Here is a 24,442-nt window from a genome sequence, read left to right as displayed (position 1 = left end):
TTGCCCTGCGTGCCTTCGCAGGGCCGCGGGAACCTGGGCTAGCTTCCCGCCACCCGGGCTCCTCCTCCTCTCGCCCTCTCCGGTCGGGTCCTCCCGGAGGCGTCCCGCGCGGCAGGTATTGGCGCCAACCGGGTGGCGGCGCTGTCCGCCCTGCGCGCGGCCGCCTCGGGCCCGAGGGAGGCGGATGCACGGCCGGCAGAGGAAGGGGAGGGAGCGAGGAGCGCGCGCTGCTCTCGCGTGCTCTCGCGCCGCTCGCGTGACCGGCCGGTGTGTGCGCGAGGGCCGGCTCCCGGGGCACGGACGGCCGGGCGCGCGCCGCTGCGAGGGGCGTCCGGGTCCGAGTCGGCGGTCCGGGCCGGCGCGAGGTGCGTGCGGGCGGGCTGCGGGGGTCCCGGGCGGACCCACGCGCACACGTTCCCGGAGGAGCCTTCGAGGCTGCTCTTCCTCGGCCAGACGGAGAGCGGCACTGTCTCCCCGCCCAGCGCTCACTCGCCCCGCGTCTCCCCCCGCAGCGGCTGCTCCTCCTCGGCACCGCCAGCCCCAGCGCCGCTCCCGGGCGGGCGGGCGGCGGCGGCGGCGGGACCCGCGGAGCCGCTTTGTGTGCAGCCCGACGAGGGGCGGCGGCGCAACCACCTGACAGAGGCCCGGGCGCTCGATGCACCTTCCGCCCGCATGAGGAGGAGGTAAAGGCGGCGGTGGCTCGGCTCCCGCCCTAGGCTGCTGGAGGGAGGGGACGGAAGAGGAGACCGGAGGGGGGGCCGCGGGTCCGAGGCCCGGTGGGGCCGCCCGGGGGTGCCGGAAAGGCCTTGGCGGTGCCGGAGGCGCCAAGCGGCCGGGGGCCAGAGAAGCAGCTGGGGTCCCTCAGCCGAAGTTGAAGGAACAAAATGTGAAGTGCGGAGCCGCGTCAGCCGCTTCCTGGCGTGGGGCTCGGGGTGGAGGGCGGCTTGTTTTCCCCTCCCGCGGGGGTGAGGGAGCGGAACAGGGGAGGGGCGGCAGTGCGGCGGGGCACTACCCCAGGTCCGAGGCTCGGCTGGGCAAGGGCGTTTTGTTCCCGGGAGCCGCCGCTGCGCGTGGGTCCGCTGGGTCCCTAGTTTTGCGGCCTAAGCCGAGCCTTATAGGCCTCGCGTCTGCTTTCCCGGGGGGGACTGGCCGGGCGGGACTGGGCGCTTCCCCACGGCCGAGCGGGGGCCTTGGCGTCCTTGCCGGCCTCCTGAGGCTGCCAAACTTCGGACCTTGGTGCTCGGGGCTGGATTTCATTGTGAAAGGCGGAATGGGAAACTCCTGACGCTGTTCGGCGCCTCCCGCGGCCGCGGCTGCTGGTGCCGAGGAGCCCTGTGAGCCTGGGGCTGGCTGGGCTGGGGCTGGTGGGGCCGGCGGGGTTCGAGCCCTGGGAAAGAGCGGGTGGCGAGGCCGCTGCCGGGTCCCCGGCCTCCGGGGAGAAAGGGCCTTTTCCAGATTAGAGAGATTTGAAATGAAAAAAGAGGTTACAAAGTCGCCCCTTTCCCGCTGAACTTTGGTTTTCTGACCGATAGAGGCCGGTAGAGGACTGTGAACCAAAAGTTGTCCCCCAGGATGGACTTCACGGCGCAGCCCAAGCCTGCCACTGCCCTCTGTGGCGTAGTGAGTGCCGACGGGAAGATCGCTTACCCTCCGGGGGTAAAAGAGATCACCGACAAGATCACCACTGACGAGATGATCAAACGCCTGAAGGTAAGCGTCTGGACGGATTGTTCGCTCTTCAGATGTCTTTGGTAGGAGGCGCTTTCTCCTGTCATATTGCTACCCTGCTCGTTCTGGCCTTTAGAGTTCCAAGTTTTTTAGATCTCTTACGCCCTGTGAAAGGTACTGTTGTATCTCAGATAAGTTATCTTTGAGTAAGCTTTGTTAAGGACATAACCATTGTGGGAAATTTAAAAAGCGTGATTTTTCAAAAACTTCCTGGTTTTCAAACGTAAGAATTTGTGTTTTTAGAGTTTTTTTCTGGAGGTATTTAATGAGAATACTGTTCAGAGTGTCTTGCACACTTACGTGTAGGCAGTAATTTGCCCAAGAAGTTTCCTATTTTCAACTTCTGAGGAGGACTGTTTGAAGTGCAAAGTCCTTTCTAAAAATTCGCATGATTTTCTAGTGTCCAGAAGCTTAAATATGTATATATTGTGGTTAAACTTTGACAGAAGGTACACTTTTCATAATTCAGGCTTAAAGTAAGATGATTTAAGTCTATACATAGTTCAAAGGAGTTTAAGAGTATTATGGCTCTTTTTATGAGGTGTCAGCTAATTTCGTTTAAGCATGGCAGCCCTAAGGTTAAGGTTTTAAATTTCAGCCTCACGTTTATAAGTTTTTTTTGGTTTCTGTTCCACTGACATAGATTGTGGCCAGAATCTTACCAAATAAGTGATACTCTTCTTGTAGGATCAGCTTGAAGCAGTGGTTCTGAGTCAGGGCAACTTTGACCTCCAGGAGATGTTTGGCAATGCTGGAGACATTTTGATTGTCACAATTGGTGCTAGATTGGAGTAGGGAAACACCAGAGGCAGTGAGTCCGGCTAGGAAACTATGAACAGTAGTCTAGGTGAAAGACGTTGAAATCTTCAGGTAAGGCTGTGGCATTGGTAATAGTGACTAGGAAGTGATTTAACAACTTTTCAGAGTTAAAATCAGAATTGGTGGGAGGTGAGGCAAGCAACATTGTTGACAATGTTTCCATCTTGGGCGACTTGGCGAAATGTATTTTAGGGAATGAGCTTGGCCTCTTGCTCTTGGAGCCCAGTAAATGTACCTAATGTTACATTTTAATTAGTACAGTATTTAAAATATTCGTGTGGCTTAGTTTTCAAACTCTAATTTGGTTGTGCAATTTGTTGCCTTTTTGGAAGGAATAAGACAACAGTTTCTTTCATTAAAACAAATCTATGTGCAGTGGTGTGATCTCAGCTCACTGCAACCTCCACTTCCCAGGTTCAAGCTGTTCTGCCTCAGCCTCCCAGGTAGCTGGGACTACCAGCATGCGCCACCACACCTGGCTAATTTTTTTTTTTTTTTTTTTTTTGAGACAGAGTCTTGCTCTGTCACCCAGGCTGAAGTGCAGTGGTGCCATCTCGGCCCACTGCAACCTGCACTTCCTGAGTTGAAGCAATTCTCCTGCCTCAGCCTCCCGAGTAGCTGGGATTACAGGCGCCCAATCCCACGCCCAACTAATTTTTGTATTTTTAGTAGAGATGGGATTTCACTGTGTTGGTCACTTTGGTCTCCAACTCCTGACTTCGAATGATCTGCCCACATCAGCCTCCCAATATGCTCGGATTACAGGTGTAAGCCACTGCTCTCGGCCCCTTTCATTAAAACAAATCTTGGGCCCAGGGCAGTGGCTCACGCCTGCAATCCCAGCACTTTGGGAGGCTGAGGCAAGTGGATCACCTGAGGTCTGGAGTTCTACTAAAAATACAAAATTAGCCGGGCGTGGTGGCACATGCCTGTAATCGTAGCTACTGGGAGGCTGAGGCAGGAGAATCACTTGAATCGGGAGGCAGAAGTTTTGGTGAGCAGAGATTGCGCCATTGCACTCCAGCCTGGGCAACAAGAGTGAAACTCTGTCTCAAAAAAAGTAAAATAAAATAAATAAAACAAATCTTGATACTAAAGATTATATATGAATTGAGGTGCTTGATTGATGCTTCTAAAAGTTATACTGTTTTGGGAATGATAAATTATGAAATATAAAACTTAAACAATTTATGGATCTTTAACATTAAGTTTTCAAATTAAGAATATTGAAACCTTGAATTCTAGTGTTGGATAATTTTGGTTAAAAAATGGAAAGTTGATGTGTTAGCAACACGCTCTGTTGACATGACTCGTAGAACCTGTGAAGAAGCTGGTCTCATAGTACTAAGTGGTGGTCTAGGAGCAGCTGGGCGGATAGCACCAGGCATATTGGAATGGATGAAGTGTGGCACCCTGAGCAGTCCAGCGAGGACTTGGTCTTAGTAGAGCAATTTGGCTAGGACGAGAGTATGCAGCACAGTTCTGAGTGTGGAATAGCTGCCATGAAGTAACCAGGTGCTGTCTGGTAGGGGCTGATGACATGGTTGGGCACAGCTCGTACACTTGGCCATTCTCTGCATATACTGATTAGTGAAATGAGCCTGGCACTCTTCTTGGCTCTGAGCTAAATCTACATACAGTGGTTTTTGTGGCCCCAGTTCTACCGTTCATTTCTGTAACTGCTTTAGTGGCTTCTTCCGGGAAGGGGAAACAGAAAACCAAACCCTTTGCTGCGACCACCCTCCATCATAGCCTTTGCACTAATGATTGTACCAAATGGAGAAACTCTTTCTGGAGACGTTCATCATCAATACCATTATCAAGATTGTTCACATAAATATTAACACTCTGGTATCTGCTGCAGCTACTCCTGCTGTCCGCACCGTTCCACAGTATAAATACGCTGCGGGAGTTTGCAGTCCTCAGCAACATCTTAATGCACAGCCACAAGTTACAATGCAATAGGTTGCTGTTCATGTACAAGGTCAGGAACCTTTGACTGCTTCCATGTTGGCATCTGCCCCTCAAGAGCAAAAGCAAATGTTGGGTGAACAGCTGTTTCCTGTTATTCAAGCCATGTACCCTACTTTTGCTGGTAAAATCACTGGCATGTTGTTGGAGATTGATAACTCAGAACTTCTTCATATGCTTGGCCGGGCGCAGTGGCTCACACCTGTAGTCCCAGCACTTTGGGAGGCTGAGGCAGGTGGATCACGAGGTCAGGAGGTTGAGACCGTCCTGACTAACATGGTGAAACCCCGTCTCTACTAAAAATAACAAAAAATTAGCTGGGTGTGGTGGTGGGTGCCTGTAGTCCCGGCTACTTGGGAGTCTGAGGCAAGAGAATGGTGTGAACTCAGGAGGCGGAGCTTGCGGTGAGCCGAGATCACGCCACAGCACTTGAGCCTGGGCGACAGAGCAAGACTCCGTCTGAGTCTCCAGAGTCACTTGGTTCTAAGGTTGTTGAAGCTAGCTGTATTACAAGCCCACCAAGCTAAAGAGGCTACCCAGAAAGCAGTTAACAGTGCCATCGGTGTTCCTACTGTTTAAAACTGATCAGGGACCACAAAAAGAAACTTTGAAGTTTCCTTTCCAAGCAAATGCCAGGTCTAGCAAACATAATATTAGTCCTAGATTGCTTATTGATTTAAAAAAAACCCACAAAAAAATAATAAAATATGAAAACAAATTAATGTTTTATAGATCCTGGGAACAATAATTTTCAGCAAAGTACAAAAATTCAAAGTATTCCTTTCTTTAATTTTGTAATTCTTTACTGTGGAATAGCTCAAAATGTCATTTCTGTTTTAAGTAACAGAATTGATAACTGAGCAAGGAAATGTAATTTGGATGATAAAATTCCTGCTTTAATAAAAATTACTTAAACGGTGGAAAAAAAAGGAAAGTTGTGGCTGGGTGCAGGGACTCATGCCTGTAATCCCAGCACTTTGAGGGCCAAGGCAGGAGGATCATTTGAGCACAGGAGGTTCAGACCTGGGCAACATAGTGAGACCCTGTCTCAATTTTTTTAAAGGTATAGTGGGGAAGTTATGACTACTTACATACATTTTCTGTTTGAAAATAGATTATCAGAAGTGCTGTTAACTATAAATGGACATATATCAGTGGAGAATGAGTATCAAGTTAGATTATACATTTGTTACTAGTTCTTTTGGAAGTTAAAATCGACATTCATATCAACCAACTTCAATGTCCTACTGCCAAAATTTTGATTTTCTGAAAAATTATTTTGATTTTGTATTTCTTCTGCCTTCCTTTCTATTTTGACTTTGTGCTTATTCGGGTTCCCTGTTTAAAGTGTCATGCCTCATTGGAAATGTAGATTTTTAACAATACTTATTTTTGAAATTTTGTTAGTTTTTTATTAGAACCTTAGTTATTGGTAATTTTATAAATTTGGGAGTTTTTTATTATTATAGCATAGCAATAGTGTTGAAATGCTATACAAATACAAAGAGCTTAAGCCCGGATGCAGGGGCTCTTGCTTGTAATCCTAGCGCTTTGGGAGGCCAAGGCAGGTGGATTGCTTTATCTCAGGAGTTCGAGACCAGCCTGGCCAACATGGTGAAACCCCATCTCTCCTAAAAATAGAAAAATTAGCCAGGTGTGGTGGCATACCTCTGTAATCTCAGCTACTCCTGTGGCTGAGGCATGAGAATCACTTAAACATAGGAGGCAGAGGTTGCGGTGAGCCATTATCGTGCCACTGCACTTTAGCTTAGGTGACAGAGTGAGACTCTGTCTCTTTAAAAAAGATCTTAGGCCGGGCGCGGTGGCTCAAGCCTGTAATCCCAGCACTTTGGGAGGCCGAGACGGGCGGATCACGAGGTCAGGAGATCGAGACCATCCTGGCTAACACGGTGAAACCCCGTCTCTACTAAAAATACAAAAACTAGCCGGGCGAGGTGGCGGGCGCCTGTAGTCCCAGCTACTCGGGAGGCTGAGGCAGGAGAATGGCGTAAACCCGGGAGGCGGAGCTTGCAGTGAGCTGAGATCTGGCCACTGCACTCCAGTCCGGGCGACAGAGCGAGACTCCGCCTCAAAAAAAAAAAAAAAAAAAAAAAAAAAAAAAAAAAAAAAAAAAAAAGATCTTAAAGGCAGGCCCGGTGCAGTGGCTCACGCCTGTAATCCCAGCACTTTGGGAGGCCGAGGCGGGCGGATCATGAGGTCAGGAGATCAAGACCATCCTGGCTAACACAGGTGAAACCCCATCTCTACTAAAAATACAAAAAAACTACCCAAGCGTGGTGGCGGGGCCTGTAGTCCCAGCTACTCGGGAGGTTGAGGCAGGAGAATGGCATGAACCCAGGAGGCGGAGCTTGCAGTAAGCCACCATGGCGCCACTGCACTCCAGCCTGGGCGACAGAGTGAGACTCCATCTCAAAACCCTGCCCCCCCCCCCACCCGCAAAAGAAAAAATAAAACATCTTAAAGGCAAGTACAATCTCGGTCAAAGGAATTCAGCGGTGTTTGGTCCTGTTCTCATCAGTTTTCAAGAATGGAGCAAGGCTGGGTGTGGTGGCTCATGCCTGTAATCCCAGCACTTTAGGAGGTCAAGGTGGGAGGAATGCTTGAGCCCAGGAATTTGAGATAGGCCTGGGCAACATGGTAAAACCCTGTCTCTACAAAAAATACAAAAATTAGCTGGACATGGTGGCATGCAAATGTGGTCATAGCTACTCAGGAGGGTGAGGTAGGAGGATCACTTGATCCCAGGAAGGTCGGGGCTGCGGTGAACCATGATCCTACCACTGCACTCCAGCCTGGGTGACTGAGTGAGACCCTATCTCAAAAAAAAAAGGAACAAGCAGTTTTACAGTGGAACCATAATTTTAGAATTAGAAGGATCTTAAAGGAAATTCTGGGACCTCCCCTTACTTCACAGATAATAAAAGTTAGGCCAAAGTATCCAAGTAACTTTTACCAAAATCAGTCACAGGTCAGTTTAGTGACAGAGATGGGGCAATAACGCCATATTTACCTTGGTTCTTATATAGTTGCTGTCTTTTAAGGAATCTAAACTAAGTAGAACTAAAAAGTTGTGATTTTTATCATGTAGTTGAAGACATTGCAGTGAAATGTGAAGAGAATCAATGAGAGTTAGTTTGGTCTTTTGTAGGGATAAAAAGGACAGCTTTTTTTTTTTAGTAAAACATTTGAGAGAAACGATTGTGAAGCTTTGAAGCTTCATTGACAATAAATTTTAGAGTATGTCTTTGAAATAGCTAAGATATGCTTTTGTATACTAGAACTTTTCATTCCTGTTTCCCGGGCACTACTTTACCAATTTTTATTATGTCAGGCCACACTGGTCTTCGGTCAGTTCCCTGAACATGCCTTGTTTATTTCTGTCTAGACAGATTCCTCACATTAAATAGCCCATAAGATCATTTGTCACTCATTTGTTACTTCTTAAGGGAAGCCTTTAAGATTCTACATCACAGGCTGGGCGCGGTGACTCGCGCCTGTAATCCCAGCACTTTGGGAGGCCGAGGTGGGCGGATCATGAGGTCAAGAGTTCGAGAACAGCCTGACCAACATAGTAAAACCCCATCTCTACTAAAAATACAAAAATTAGCTGGGCGTAGTGGCACATGCCTGTGTGTGCCTCCCATCTACTTGGGAGGCTAGGGCAGGAGAATCGCTTGAACCCGGGAGGCGGAGGTTGCAGTGAGCTGAGATCACACCACTGCATTATAGCCTGGGCGACAGGGTGAGATGCCATCTCAAGAAAAAGAAAAAAATGATTCTACTCTTTAACTCCTTCATATTGCATTTATCCATACATTTATTTGGTTTCTCTCTCCAGTTTCTCTGCAAACCTTATTAATAAAGATACCATGTCTGTTTTTGATTCCTCTCAGTGCCAAGCTTAATGCCTGGCACATAGTTGGGTGCTGAACAAATATTTGTTAAGTGAGTGAATGAACATTTTGTATTAATATTGGATTAGATAAATGTTTTTATTTTTTAAAGTAAAGGATAATTTGAAAAAATTTCAAATTGCAACTAAGAACTTTTTTTTTTTTTTAAACCAAGTTTTGCTCTTGTTGCCCAGGCTGGAGTGCAATGGTGTGATCTCGGCTCACTGCAACCTCTGCTTCCTGGGTTCAAGTGATTCTCCTGCCTCAGCCTCCTGAGTAGCTGGGATTATTGGCGCCCACCACCATGCCGGCTAACTTTGTATTTTTAGTAGTGACAGGGTTTTACCATACTGGTCAGGCTGGTCTCGAACTCGTGACCTCAGGTGATCTGCCCTCCTCGACCTCTCAAAGTGCTGGGATTACAGGCATGAGCCACCGCGCCCAGCCAGGACTTTTCAAACCAAGGAGTTTGTGTCTTAGAGATAGTAACATAGGTACAGTACTTAGAATTTTGGAGTCAACAGGTGGTTTAGAGATTATGTATTTCTCTTCTAATTTTTCAGCTGAAGAAACTATTTGAGAGGTTGTGAACAACTCTAGTCACATAAAGCTGAAAAGTGTCATTAACTTCTGCTACTTAGATAAGTTACAATTATATATTAATTGACAAATTTTAAAACCATACTAAAGTTAGCTGTGTGGAAGGATGGCCAATAGTTTAGTATCATTGTTACATTAAGAATCACAAATAGCTGGGCACTGTGGCTTATGCCTGTAATCCCAGCACTTTGGGATGCTGAGGCAGGAGGATCACTTGAGGTCAGGAGTTTGAGGCCAGCCTGACCAACATGGAGAAACCCTGTCTCTACTAAAAATACAAAATTAGCCGGGTGTGGTGGCGCATGCCTGTAATTGCAGCTACTCAGGAGGCTGAGGCAGGAGAATTGCTTGAACCCAGGAGGCAGAGGTTGCAGTGAGCCGAGATCACGCCACTGCGCTCCAGCCTGGGGAACACGGTCACAAGGAAAAGAAGAAAAAGCATATACTGAACAAGTGATTTTTTTAAAAATTCATACTATAATTAAGTAATCTAAGCACGATTGCACTCCAGCCTGGGCAACAAGAGTGAAACTCCATCTCAAAAAAAAAAAAATAAATAAATAAATAGTAAAAAAATAAAAAAAAATGATAATCACAAATAGCCATCCTCCCATATAGTTGTGGGTTCTGAAACTAATGCAGGGTTCACATCTGATAAGTAACATTTAAAATACACTTACAGGTCTGATGTCCTGGCTTATACCTGTATTTCCAGCACTTTGGGAGGCTGAAATGGGCAGATCACTTGAGCTCAGGAGTTTGAGACCAGCTTGGGCAATATGGCAAAACCTCATTTACAATAAAAATTTTAAAAATAAAATACACTTATAAGTAGCTGTGCAAATTCCATAAAGGGCTTAATGGAATTAAGTTAGTTATGTAGTATATCTTATGTCATGGATTGCTACAGAGCTATTTGCTGCACACATACTTTGTTGTTTCTTTCTTGCTTGCTACTTTGGAGGTGGGAGGGCCGTGATAATTATTGATGTTTTTTTTTTTTTTTTTTTTTTTGAGACAGAGTCTCTCGGTCTGTTGCCAGGCTGGAGTGCAGTGGTGCGATCTCAGCTCAGTCTCCTGAGTAGCTGGGACTACAGGTGCCTGCCATCACACCCACCTTACTTTTGTATTTTTAGTAGAGGTGGGGTTTCATCATGTTGGCCAGGCTGATCTCGAACTCCTGACCTCATGATCCGCCTGCCTTGGCCTCCCAAAGTTCTGTGATTACAGGAGAGAGCCACTATGCCTGGCCTTTTTATTTTTATTTTATTTACTTATTTTTCTGAGATGGTGTCTTGCTCGTAAGCCACCGCGCCTGGCATTTCTTGATTTTTAAATGGTGGGATGGATAGAGTGAAATTTGTTTTGTTTCTTTTCTTTTCTTTCTTTCTTTCTTTCTTTTTTTTTATTTTGAGACGGAATCTCTCTGTCGCCCAGGGTGGAGTACAGTGGCAAGATCTTGGCTCTCTGCAACCTGTGCCTCCCAGGTGCAAGCAATTCTCCTGCCTCAGCCTTCTGAGTAGCTGGGATTACAGGTGCGTGCCACCACATCCACCTAATTTTTTATGTTTTGGTAGAGGCAGAGTTTCATCATGTTGGCCAGGCTGGTCTCGAGCTCCTGACCTCTAGTGATTCACCCGCCTAGACCTCCCAAAGTGCTACGATTACAGGTGTGAGCCACCGCACCTAGCCTGAAATTGGTTTTTTTTTTTTTTCTTTATTTTTTGAAACAGAATTTCACTCTTGTTTCCCAGGCTGGAGTGCAGTGGCGCAATCTCAGCTCACTGCAACCTCCACCTCCCAGGTTCGAGCAATTCTCTTGCCTCAGCCTCCCGAGTAGCTGGGATTACAGGTGTCCGCACCGTGCCCAGCCAGTTTTTTGTATTTTTAGTAGAGACAGGGTTTCACCATGTTGACCAGGCTGGTCTTGAACTCCTGACCTCAAGTGATCCACCCAGCTTGGCCTCCCAAAGCACTGAGATTACAGGCATGAGCCACCGTGTCTGGCCTGAAATTTGTTTCTTATATTCATCTCTTAATTATCTGATCTCAGAGAGCAGTGCTCCAGACATTAATACAGCTACCCTGGTCTGCTATATTATTTTGTTACAGAAACAAATAAAAATACCTACTATCTTGATGCTAAGAATTAGAAAAATTAAATAGGGTTTTGTGAAAGTATCCCCATTTTTTCTTAACAGGTATATTTTCCTTATCTCTAATCTCTAATCTTATCTCTAATCTTTCTTCCTGTATCAACCATTCTCATCTGGCCTATTTCATGGTTTAGTAGGAATTAGGATATAGTGGAATTGATTTTAACTTAGGGCATCCCCTTTTCCTCACAAACCTTGTTAGAGGTAATGAATAGATTAAGGGCAGGAAGGCCATAATTCTTTCCCTTTGCTTTCCTCCAGGAGGACCCCAGAAGTACTGATTTGGTTGTAATTGTTTTTACTTCCATGAATAATTTTTATTTATCCCTCATTGCCACACAGTGTGATAATTTTGCATGTGATTAAGTATATAATTTTTAACTCTAAATTCTGTTCATATGTTTTAATATTTCTATTAATGTAGAAGATTCTGCTCAGAACATTAAAAATTAAATGGAGAGGCAAGACTTCTTAAAATCATATCCTATAATAGCCAATATACATTTGTGAAGGGAGAATTAGTGCAGTATAGTTCTTATTTCAGACTTCTGTTTGTGTATAATTGTTCTGGATATCTGTTGCTGTGTAACAGGCTTTTTAAAAGATATTTCAAAATTTTCATGATAAAATATCCGTAACATAAAATTTATCATTTTAATCTTTTTTAAGTGTATAGTTCTTTGGCATTAGGTACATTCACATTGTTGTGAAACCATCACCACCATTCATCTCCAGAATTTTCTATCTTCCCCAACTGGAACTCTACCCACTAAACCCTGACTCCTCGTTTTTCCCTTCCCCAGCTCCTGGCAACAACCATTCTGCTTTTTGTCTAGATGACTTTGACTTACTCTCCACTTGATCTTAGCCAAAAGGCTCAGAAGCGATTGCCTTACTCTCAAATAATTGAAATCACACAACATCTGTCGTTTCGTGATTGGCTTATTTCACTTAGCATGTACCTTTAAGGTTCATCCATATTTTAGCATGTGTTATTACTTCTCTTTTAAAGCTGAATAATATTCCATTGTATGTGTGTATCACATTTTGTTTCTCTGTCAATGAACACTTGAATTGTTTCCACTTTTTAGCTATTGTGAGCAACTTATTATCTCACAGTTTTGTGGATCAGGAATTCAGGCAGGGTTTGTCTTGCGTCTGCTACACATGGCTACTGGGCTTACTCATTGGTATTCAACTAGTGACTAGATTGGTCCAGAGGATCCACAGTGGCTTTACTTAAACACTTGATACCTTAGTGGGAACAACTGAAAGGCTGGACTCAGCTGGGTTCTTTTCTCTAAGATGTAGTCTTAGGGTTTTCCACATAGTCTTTCTAGTAGAGTAGTTGGGCCAGGGGTTCCAAGACACCATAGAGGAGGTTGCCAGAAATTGGTCCAGAAATGGCATTTGTCACCTCTACCTTACTCTGTTGGTTAAAAGAAAGTACCATTGTCACAGCCCAGCCCACGTTCAAGGGGAGAAAAAAGATGGGCCTTACCTCTCAATGGAAGCAGGAAAGAACATTTGTAGCCATCATTAGTCTACCACAGGAGTTCTTGTGACAAGTCAAAGTATACTAACCATGTGTACTTTCAAATTTTTATTTTATTATTATTATTGTTTTTTTTTTTTTTTGAGACAGTTTTGCTGTCGCCCAGGCTGGAGTGCAGTGGCGCGATCTCAGCTCACTGCAATCTCCGTCTCCCAGGTTCAGGTGATTCTCCTCCCTCAGCCTCCCGAGTAGCTGAGATTACAGGGATGTGCCACCATGCCCAGCTAATTTTTTATGTTTCACCATGTTGGCCAGCCTGGTCTCGAACTCCTGACCTCAGGTAATCTGCCCACCTCGGCCTCCCAAAGTGCTGAGATTATAGGCGTGAGCCACCACACCAGGCCATATTTTATTATTTTTTGAGATGGAGTCTTGCTGTGTAGCCCAGGCTGGAGTGCAGTGGCATGATCTCGGCTCACTACACCTCCCGGGTTCAAGTGATCCTCTTGTCTCAGCCTCTGGAGTAGATGCGACTACAGCCGCAAAACCCCACCATGTAATTTTTAAATTTTTTGTAGCTTCGGGAGTCACTCTACGTTGATCAGGCTGGTCTTGAACTTCTGGCCTCAAGCGATTCTCCCACCTCAGCCTCCGAAAGTGATGGGATTATAGGCATAAGCCACTGAGTCTGGCTTGCGTTGCTATTAGGATATAATTTCTTCAGGCCTTTTCAGTATATAGGGCTGGGAAATACATCCCCCTTATTTATATAACTTAATTTAATCAGCCTGTCAACCATGTTACTCCAGTTGAACCTCCAGCACAGAGTACTTCTGAGCTTCCTCCATTCCATATTTCTGTCTTCTACAGTCAAAACCTGGATTTCCTCTAGCATCCATAAGGTTGTTTGTACTACCCTATTGTAAACACAATCTAAATTCAGATCTGCTTTACCAGTATCCTTTACAGGATTTCTTTGCAGTTCTTTCTGTCCCATGAAAAGTATATGAAGTACCATGTTTGTTAGTTACTTAAATTTGAATTCTTTATGTTAATCAATTTTTATAAATAGCTCATTTCAGGCTGAGGTAGGAGAATGGCTTGAACTTGGCAGGCAGAGGTTACAGTGAGCCAAGATTGCACCACTGCACTGTAGCCTGGCGATAGAGTGAGAGTCGGTCCCGGGGAAAAGAAAAAAAGCTAATTTCTTTGTGTTCTGTTTATCAATTTATATATATATTTGTTGACACTCCGTCCCACCCCCTGCTTTTTGAGACAGAATCCCACTCTGGTACCTAGGCTGGAGTGCAGTGGTGTGATCATGGCTCACTGCTGCAGCCTGGTTCTCCATAGGCTCAGGTGATCCTCCTACCTCAGCCTCCCCAGTAGTTGAGACCACAAGCATGCACCACTACGCTGGGCTAATTTCTGTAGGTTTTGAAGAAACAGAGTTTTGCCATGTTTCCCGGTCTGGTCTTGAACTCCTGGGCTCAAGCATTCTACCTACCTCAGCCTCCCAAAGTGTTGAGATTACAGGCATGAGCCACTGTGCCCAGCCGACCTTTTATTTCCACTGATAAATGTAATCCTTGCTTTATTATTATTATTATTTTGAGAGTGACTCGGGTTACAGGCCACCATGCGCAGCCAATTTTTTTTTTTTTTTGAGACGGAGTCTGGCTATTGTTGCCCAGGCTGAAGTGCAGTGGCGCAATCTCAGCTTCCTGCAACCTCCGCCTTCCAGGTTCAAGCGATTCTCCTGCGTCAGCCTCCTGAGTAGCTGGGATTATATGCGCCTGCCACCATGCAGCTAATTTTTTTATTTTAGTACAGATGGAGTGTCACTGTGTTAGCCAGGCTAGTCTCGAACTCCTGACCTCAGGTGATCCGACTGCCTCGGCCTCCCATTTTTATTATTTTTTTTGTTTTTTTGAGATGGAGTTTTCCTCTGTCGCCCAGGCTGCAGCGCAGTGGTGCAGTCTTGGCTCACTGCAACCTCCACTTCCCAGGTTCAAGTGATTCTCCTGCCTCTGCCTCCATAGTAGCTGGGACTACAGGCATGTGCCATGACCTCTGGTTAATTTCCCTGCTCCCCGCCAGACAGTCTCGCTCTGTTGCCAGACTGGAGTGCAGTGGTGTGTTCACTGTAACCTCCGCCTCCTGGGTTCAAGCGATCTTCGTGCCTCAGCCTCCCGAGTAGCTGGGATTACAGGCTCGCGACACCACACACAGCTAATTTTTGTGTTTTTAGTAGAGACGGAGTTTCACTATGTTGGCCAGGATGGCCTTGACCTCATGACCTTGTGATCTACTCGCCTCGGCCTCCCAAAGTGCTAGGTTTACAGGCATGATCCTCTGTGCCCAACCTCCCTACTTTTAATTTGCAGTCAAATAAACTAATTAATGTTTTCCAATGAAGCCAACTTACTGCTTCCTGGCAACAAGAGTAGTTCTGTGTGAGAATAATTAAACATAAGTGTCACATTGAGGTTCAGAGGGATAAGAACTTTATTTAGATTTCCTTAAAAACTCAGAAAGAATTGAGTGATACCTTTTTAGTTTGGAGAAATGAGGGTAGGAAAGGATGGGGACAGAATTTTAATAACAGAAATAATGTTGAAAGCTTCAAGCCTCACTTAGGTCTTAATTGAAGATCTTGAATTAAATAGAAATTAGGTTAAGGCTTATTAAAAACCCCATATATGAAGTAAGTAATATTGACATGTATGAAGGCCAATACCATGATTTATATATCTTGTATCAGAAATCTATATAATGCTCACAGTAAGAGAACAGATTTAAGGACATTAATGAATTTTATTTCTGTTGGCTTTTATTTTCACAGTTAATTGTTAAACAATTTGACTGAGGTTATTGGCACATTAAAATATGTCCACACGGCTGGGTGCAGTGCCACATGCCTGTAATCCCAGCACTTAGGAAGGCCAAGGCAAGAGGATCACTTGAGCTCTGTAGTTCCAGACCAGCTTGGGCAAAATAGTGAGACCCAGACTCTATTAAATATAAAAGGAAAGATGACCAGGCGCGGTGGCTCATACCTGTAATCCCAGCACCTTGGGAGGCCGAGGTGGGCTGATCACAAGAGGTCATCTGTTTGAGACCAGCCTGGCCAACGTGGCGAAACCCCGTCTCTAAATACCAAGAAAATTAGCCAGGCATGGTGGCGGGCACCTCCCAGTTACTGGGGAGGCTGAGACAGGAGAATGACTTGAACCTGAGAGGTGGTGCAGTGAGCCGAGATGGCGCCACTACACTTCGGCCTGGGTGACATAGCAAGACTCCATCGCAAAATAAATAAATAAAAAATAAAAGGAAAGAAAAGATTTCTTGAATTCCCTGGTGCAGAAGATAAAATTCATGGAGCTAGTGGAGTTTTTACAATGTATGAAATCCAAGATTATACTTTTCAGGGATCAATTCTATAGTTCGTTACAATATATGAAATCCTAATAGTTTTTATTTGCTAAAGACAACAGATCAAGAAAGTTCTACCTAGGTGTGGTGGCTCATGCCTGTAATCACAGCACTTTGGGAGAGCGAGGTGGGAGGATTGCTTGAGGCCAGGAGTTCAAGACCAGTGAGACCCCCACCTCTACAAAAAATAAAAAATTAGGCCGGGTGTGGTTGTTCATGCCTGTACTGCCAGCACTTTGGGAGGCCGAGGCAGGTGGATCATGAGGTCAAGAGATTGAGACCATCCTGGCCATGATGGTGAAACCCTATTTCTACTGAAAATACAAAAATTAGCTGGGTGTGGTGGCTCGTGCCTGCAGTCCCAGCTACTCAGAAGGCTGAGGCAGGAGAATAGCTTGAACCCGGGAGGTGGAGGTTGCAGTGAGCCGAAATCACGCCATTGCACTCCAGCCTGGCGACAGAGTGAGATTCCGTTTTTTTAAAAAAAAAAAAAATTAGCATTGTGTGGTGGCAGGTGCCTGTCATCCCAGCTACTTGGGAGGCTGAGGTGGGAGTATCACCTGAGCAGTGAGCCAGGATTGCACCACTGCACTCCAGTCTGTGTGACAGAGCAAGACCCTGTCTCTTAAAAAAAAAAAAAAAAAAAAAAAGTTCAAGATAACTGTTGCAATAGAAAGTTGAACGTAAGCATAATTAAGAAATTTTCTAAATTTCTTTCCCTTGCTGTTGGCATTTGGTCTTTGACATTAATTCATGGCTTCCTAACTAGTTTGCTTCTACACAGTTACAATTGTGCCTAGACCTAGAGTCCCTCAGCCTTTGGAACTTATACACATATCATTGTTTTTGTGTATTATGTGATATTTTAGAAGTTGGTAACTTCCATAATATATGTGGTTTTTTTTTTTTTTTTTTTTTTGTAGTTGTTTTGTTTTGGTTTTTTTTTTGAGACAGAGTCGCCCTCTGTCACCCAGACTGGAGTGCATTGGTACAACTTCGGCTCACTGCAACCTTCGCCTCCTGGGTTCAAGCGATTCTCCTGTCGTAGCCTCCTGAGTAACTGGGATTACAGCTGCGTGCCACCACGCCCAGCTACTCTTTGTGGTTTTTTTGTTTATTTTTTTGAGACAAAGTCTCACTCTGTTTCCCAGGCTGGAGTGCAGTGGCGCGATCTCACCTCATTGCTACCTCCACCTCCCAGGTTCAAGTGATTCTCCCGCCTCAGCCTCCCAAGTAGTTGGGACTACTGGTATGCACCACCATGCCAGCTAATTTTTGTATTTTTAGTAGAGATGGCGGGGTTTCACTATGTTGGGCAGGCTGGTCTTGAACTCCTGACCTCATGATTCATGATCACTTGCCCTCCCAAAGTGCTGGGTTTATAGGCGTGAACCACCACGCCTGGCCTAATTTTTGTATTTTTACTGTAGACGGGGTTTCACCATATTTACCAGGCTGGTCTCGAACTCCTGACCTCAGGAAATCCACCTGCTTCGGCCTCCCAGTGTGCTGGGATTACCGGTGTGAACCACCATGCCTGGCCTTATGTGTTGTTTTTCTGTTATAAAATTAATGCCTGGCTGGGTGTGGTGGCTCATGCCTGTGATCCCAGCACACTGGGAGGCCAAGGCAGATGGATCACTTGAGCTCGGGAGTTTGCTACCAGCTTGGACAGCATGGTACTAAAAATACAGAAAATTAGCTGGGTGTGGTGGTGTGCATCTGTAGTCCCAGCTACTCAGGAGGCCAAGTTGGGAGTTTCACCTGAGCCTGGGGAGGTAGAGGCTGCAGTGGTCATGATCGTGCCCCTGTGCTCCCGCCTAGATGACAGTGAGATACTTGTCTCCAACAACAACAAAAAAATTTAGATTAAGCATTTTTAGCTTGCTAGTAGGGTATAAAATAAAAAAACTTTAAAAAAAGATAAACATTTAACATTTCCTACTAAAGTAGGGCATTGTTATTTGTGTTGGTAAAGCCAGCCCTTAAATAACAGCATTAGTTCAGTAAGGGAAAGTGATACTGGGAATAACAGTAGAATGGATTTCCATGTGAGATTATCGTATTTTGAGATTATTATAATTTACAGTGTAAGTGCCAATTATGTGGTTGGATTGCATTTGTTTCTTTAGATAAAATGAAAAGATCACTAAGAATTTTGATTGTCAAGAAATTCATAGAGAAGGTGACAATTAAGCTGGGATTTGAAGTCTCAGACTTGGGTAGGCAAATGAGTGGTAAAACATTCCAAGCAGATGAATGGCAGAAAGGCAGAAGCATGTTTGGTGTGTTTAGGGAAAATAAATAAGTACAGGAGGGCGCAGTGGCTCACGCCTAATGCCGGCTCTTTAGGAGGCCGAGGCAGGCGGATCACTTGAAGCCAGGAGCTTGAGACCAGCTTGGCCAACATGGTGAAACCCCGTCTCTACCAAAAATACAAAAATTAGTCGGTGGTGGTGATGTGCACCTATAATCCCAACTACTCAGGAGGCACAAGAATAGTTTGAACTCATGATGCAGAGGTTGCAGCGAGCAGAGATTGCACCACTGCACTCTACCCTGGGTGATAGAGTAAGACTCTTGTCTCAGAAAAAAAAAAGAAAAAGACAAAAAATGAGTACTACTATTTTGCTAGTGCTGAGGCAAGTTAAGGTTAGGTAAGGCTTAGGTAATTCCCTAACCGTACTTTTTTTTTTTTTTTTTTTTTTTTTTTGAGAAAGTAGTTTTGCTCTTGGGCTGGAGTGCAGTGGCGCGATCTCAGCTCACTGCAACCTCCACCTTCTGGTTTCAAGCAATTCTCCTGACTCAGCCTCCTGAGTGTCTGGTACTACAGGCGCACACCACCTTGCCTGGCTAATTTTTGTATTTTTGGTAGAGACAGGGTTTCACTATGTTGGCCAGGCTGGTCTTGAACTCCTGACCTCATGATCCGCTTGCCTTGCCTTCCGAAAGTGCTGGGCTTACAGGCATGAGCCACTGCACCCAGCCAGATTTTTGTATTTTTAGTAGAGGTGGGGTTTCACCATGTTGGCCAGGCTGGTCTTGAACTCCTGACCTCAGGAGATCCGCTTGCTTTGGCCTCCCAGTGTGCTGGGATTACAGGTGTGAATCACCATGCCTGGCCTTGTGTGTTGTTTTTGTTGTAAAATTAACACCTGCTTGGGCATGGTGCCTCATGCCTATGATCCCAGCACTTTGGGAGGCAAAGGCAGATGGATCGCTTGAGTTCAGGAGTTTGCTATCAGCTTGGGCAGCATGGCAAAACCCTGTCTCTACTAAAAATACAAAAAATTAGCTGAGTGTGGTGGTGTGCACCTGTAGTCCCAGCTACTCAGGAGGCTGAGTTGGGAGGATCACCTGACCCTTGGTTTCTCCATGTTGGTCAGGCTGGTCTCAAATTCCTGACCTCAGGTGGTCCACCCACCTCAGCCTCCCGAAGTGCTGGGATTGCAGGCGTGAGCCACTACACCTGGACTGTGGAGTGTTTTTTAGCCTCATGTCCAGATCACGTAGCATCTTTGTTTGAACAGGAATCCATTTCCTTTTTTTTTTTTTTTTGAGACAGAGTCTCACTGTGTCGCCCAGGCTGGAGTGCAGTGGTGCAGTCTCAGCTCACTGCAAGCTCTGCCTCCCGGGTTCATGCCATTCTCCTGCCTCAGCCTCCCGAGTAGCTGGGACTACAGGCGCCCGCCACCACGCCCAGCTAATTTTTTTGCATTTTTAGTAGAGATGGGGTTTCACTGTGTTAGCCAGGATGGTCTCGATTTCCTGACCTCGTGGTCCGCCCTCTTCGGCCTCCTAAAGTGCTGGGATTACAGGTGTGAGCCACTGCGTCTGGTCCAGGAATCCATTTCTAATTGATGCTGTCTGAGTAAATTTGTTAGTTGCTGAGATTATAGTCATCTGACAATAAGTGTGAAAGCTGTGGATGAGTAAAATTTAAAGAGTGGCTAGCAACATTTTATGTACTTAGATTATTTAATTATGATACTAATTAAAAAAATAACTTAGTGAATGCTTTTTCTTTTTCTTTTTCTTTTTTTTTGCTTGTGATGGAGCCTCGCCCTGTCCCCCAGGCTGGAGTGCAGTGGTGTGAACCCCCACGCTGGCCCTAAGTAAACCTTAATAGTAAATTGATGCCATTTTTTTTATTTTGTTAAGTTTAATACTTGAAAATTGGGTTAAGTTCAGTGGCCATGTATGATTATCCTATAACTTCAAATGCTTATTGAATATCCTTCATGTAGCCACTATAGAATAAGTAGACGTGAATTCCTTGTGTGTGAAAAGAAAATCATTGAATGAAAATTCTTTCCTAAGATTCGTGAAGATTGAGTCAGTGTAGATAGAGAGAATACTTTGTTTCTGGCAGAAGTTATTTAGAAAATGTCTTTTGGCTGGGTGAGGTGGCTCATGCCTGTAATACCAGCACTTCCGGAGGCTGAGGCAGGCAGATCACTTGAGCCCAGGAGTTTGAGACCAGCCTGGGCAACATGGCAAAACCTCATCTCTACAAAAAATACAAAAATTAGCTGGGTGTGGTGGCAGGTGCCTATAGTCCCAGCTACTCAGGAAGCTGAGGCAGGAGGCTCGCTTAAGCCGAGATGGTCAAGTGTACAATGAACCATGATTGTGCTGCAGCACTCCAGCCTGGGTGACAGAGTGAGACCCTGTCTCCAAAAAAAAGTAAGAAAATCTGTCTTTCTTCTTGAAGCATATACCTGTAAAGCTTTGAAGAAAGGGTAAAAACCAGGTAGTAATAAAATTGTCTTTAGATGTTTTTTGAAATGTTGTATAATTTTGTTTTTTGCCAGGCGTGGTGGTTCATGCCTGTAATCCTAGCACTTTGGAAGGCCGAGGTGGGTGGATCATGAGGTCAGGAGATTGAGACCATCCTGGACACGGTGAAATCCCATCTCTACTAAAAATACAAAAAATTAGCCGGGTGTAGTGGCGGGTGCCTATAGTCCCAGGTACTCGGGAGGCTGAGGCAGGAGAATGGCATGAACCTGGGAGGCGGAGCGTGCAGTGAGCCAAGATGCACCACTACACTCCAGCCTGGGCAACAGAGCGAGACTCCGTCTCAAAAAAAAAAAAAAAAAAAAATTTGTTTGCTGTGTTCAGTTCTCATATTTCCTTGTTATTTTATCAGACTTTTTTTTTTTTTTTTTGAGACAGTGTCTCGCTTTGTTGCCCAGGCTAGAGTGCAGTGGCACAATCTTGGCTCACTGCAACTTCGTGTCCTGGTTTCAAGCGATCCTCCCACTTCAACCTCCCAAGTAGCTGGGACTACAGGCATACGCCACCATGCCTGGCTAATTTTTGTATTTTTTGGTAAAGATAGGGTTTTGGTTTGTTGGCCAGGCTAGTCTCCAACTCTTGATCTCAAGTGATTTGCATGCCATAGCCTCCCAAAAGTGCTGGGATTGCCAGTGTGAGCCATCACACCCTGCCAGATGTTTAATGCTATAATCCACTGCTGCTATGTCAGTTGTTCTATACATTTTTCTTATAGTTTTTTTTTTTTTAATTTTTTGTTTGTTTGTTTGAGAGGCAGTCTCAGGCTATTGCCTAAGCTGGAGTGCAGTGAAGAGATCGCCGGTCACTGCAACCTCTGCCTCCCAGGTTCAAGCAGTCCTCCCACATCAGTCTCCCAAGCAGCTGGGACTACAGGTGTGCACCACCACCATGTCTGGCTAATTTTTGTGTTTTTAGTAGAGATGGACTTTCGCCACGTTGGCCAGGCTGGTCTCGAACTCCTGACCTCAGGTAATCCACCTGCCTTGGCCTCCCAAAGTGCTGTGATTTCAGGTATGAAACACCACACCGGCCTTAATTGTTCAAATTTTTAAACAGACTTTTTTTTAGGGCAGTTTTAAGTTCACAGCAAAATTGCTGGGATGTACAGAGTATTCCCAAGAAGCCCCCTGGACTCACCCCTCAGTAACACTCCCGTCCCCCAGGAAGACTCCCCCTCCCTAGTCATACCTCCCTCCCACAGTAATGCCTCCCCTCAGTCACCTTCCAGAGTGCTACATTTGTTTGTTTTGTTGTTTTTTTATGACAGAGTCTCGCTCTGTCACCCAGGCTGGAGTGCAGTGGCATAATCTCAGCTCACTGCAACCACCGCCTCCTGGGTTCAAGCTCTTCTCCTGCCTCAGCCTCCCAAGCTGGGATTACAAGCATCCACCACAACACCTGGGTAATTTTTTGTATTTTTGGTAGAGACAGGGTTTCACCATGTTGGCCAGGCTGGTCTTGAACTCCTGATTTCAGGTGATCTGCCCGCCTCAGCCTCCCAAAGTGCTGAAATTACAGGTTTGAGCCACCACACCCAGCCCTAGAGTGCTACATTTCTAAACCAACATCACAACATTATCACCCAAAGTCCATGTTCCTGTTTTGTTTCCCTGTGTATTTTTTAGCTTGATAAAGCCCAAATGTTCTATTCATGTAATGCTCTTAGTTTAAACTCTAAGTTAGATTTAGCATATTATCCTTTAATATTCCAAATTTTGGCTTTTGTTGTTTGGCCAGGGTGAGCTCTAAGTGCCGATTTACTTTAAATCCTGAAGATAATCAGCATGCTTTATTTATTTATATTTTTTGTTTGCAACAGGGTCTCACTCTATCATCCAGGCTGGTGTTCAGTTTCATGAGCATGGCTCACTTCCGCCTCCACCTCCTGGGATCAAGCCATCCTCCCATCTCAGCCTCCCAAGTAGTTGTGACTACAGGTGTGTGCTGCCATGCCTAGCTAATTTTTGTATTTTTTGTGGACACGGGCTTTGTCATGTTGCCCAGGTCTCGAACTCCTGAACTCACGTGATCCTCCTGCCTCAGCCTCCCAAAGTGTTCATGCCTGTTAACCAGCATGAGCCACTGTGCCTGGCCTCATAGTTATTTTAACGTCTCTGTCTGATAGCTTTAGGGTTTGGACCACCTCTGTTTCTGGTTTTTTTGACTTATCTCTTGACCATGGATACTTATTTATCTCTTGATGATGTATTTCAGACTGGGCACTGTGGCTCACACCTGTAATCCCAGCACTTTGGGAGGCCGAGGCGAGTGGATCACCTGAGGTCAGGAGTTTGAGACCAGCCTGGCCAACATGGTGAAACCCCACCTCTACTAAAAATACAAAAATTAGCCAGGTGTGGTGGCACATGCCTGTAATCCCAGCTACTCAGGAGGCTGAAGCAGGAGACTTGCTTGAACCTGGGAGGTGGAGGTTGCAGTGAGCTGAGATCACACCATTGCACTCCAGCTTGGGCGAGAGAGCAAGATTCCGTCTCAGAAAAAAAAAATGTATTTCAGACTGGGCATGGTAGCTCACGCCTATAATTCTTGCACTTTGGGAAGTCAAGGCAGGCAGATCACTTGAGCCCAGGAGTTTGAGACCACCCTGGGCAACACAGTGAAACCCCATCTCTACAAAGTAGCCAGGTGTCGTGGCATGTACCTGTAGTCCCAGCTACTCGGGAGGCTGAGGTGGGAGAATCACTTGAGCCCCGGAGGTAGGGTCTGGCTGCAGTGAGCTATGATCGTACCACTGCAGCCAGTCTGGACTACAGAGTGAGACCGTCTCCAAAAGAAGACATATTTTAAAGTAAGTTGCAGTTGTCCGTGTATTTCACTTCTAAACACTTCAACATGAGTATCATTAAGAGTACACTATTAATTTACAGTATTTTTACAGGGGTGTAAAATTTGTGTGCAGTTAAAATGCACATATCTGAATTGTGCCACTTGATGAGTTTTAACAGATGCATACTTTTGTGTAGCCCAAATTTACAACATTACCATCACCCCAGAAAGTTACCCTTGTCCTTTTTCAGTCAGTCCCTTTCCATCGCTGCCACCACCCCTCCGCCCCGCTGTCACCCTCATGTAGGCAACCACTCTTCTTTTTTTGAGACAGTCGTGCTCTGTTGCTTAGGCTGGAGTGCAGAGGCATGATCTTGGCTCACTGGAACCTCCATCTCCCAGGTTCAAGCGATTCTCCCATCTCAGCCTCCCAAGTAGCTGGGACTACAAGCATGCACCACCATGCCCGGGTGATTTTTTGTATTTTTAGTAGAGATGGTTTCACTACGTTGGCTAGGCTGGTCTCGAACTCCTGGCCTCAAGTGATCCACCTGCCTCGGCCTCCCAAAGTGCTAGGATTACAGGTTTGAGCTACTGTGCCCAGCAGAATGTTGTATTTTCAAGGAATTTGTCCGTTTCATCTCAGTTCTAATTTATTCACATAAAGTTGATATTCATAATATACTATCCTTTTAATGTCCGTAAGATAAGAAGTAATATTCCCCTCTGGTATTCTT

The 24,442-nt window shown here is 45.5% G+C and overlaps 1 protein-coding gene across 2 annotated transcripts in view; it reads left to right on the top strand.

The window, feature by feature from the left end:
* The first annotated feature begins 160 nt into the window (after positions 1-160).
* Positions 161-24,442, top strand: part of PDS5A (PDS5 cohesin associated factor A) — a 171,977-nt gene continuing 147,695 nt past the window's right edge. The window contains exons 1-2 of one of the 2 annotated variants that reach the window (XM_010384559.2): positions 161-683; positions 1,533-1,710. In XM_010384559.2, the coding sequence (XP_010382861.1) occupies positions 1,573-1,710 (138 nt within the window). In that variant the 5' untranslated portion in view covers positions 161-683; positions 1,533-1,572. Of the gene's footprint in view, positions 684-785; positions 892-1,532; positions 1,711-24,442 lie in introns of those variants that run through there. The other variant, XM_010384566.2, reaches the window with a different exon arrangement.

Source organism: Rhinopithecus roxellana, chromosome 2 (genome assembly GCF_007565055.1).
Source record: "Rhinopithecus roxellana isolate Shanxi Qingling chromosome 2, ASM756505v1, whole genome shotgun sequence".
NCBI lineage: Eukaryota > Metazoa > Chordata > Mammalia > Primates > Cercopithecidae > Rhinopithecus > Rhinopithecus roxellana.
This window is presented reverse-complemented; position numbering and strand designations above follow the sequence as displayed.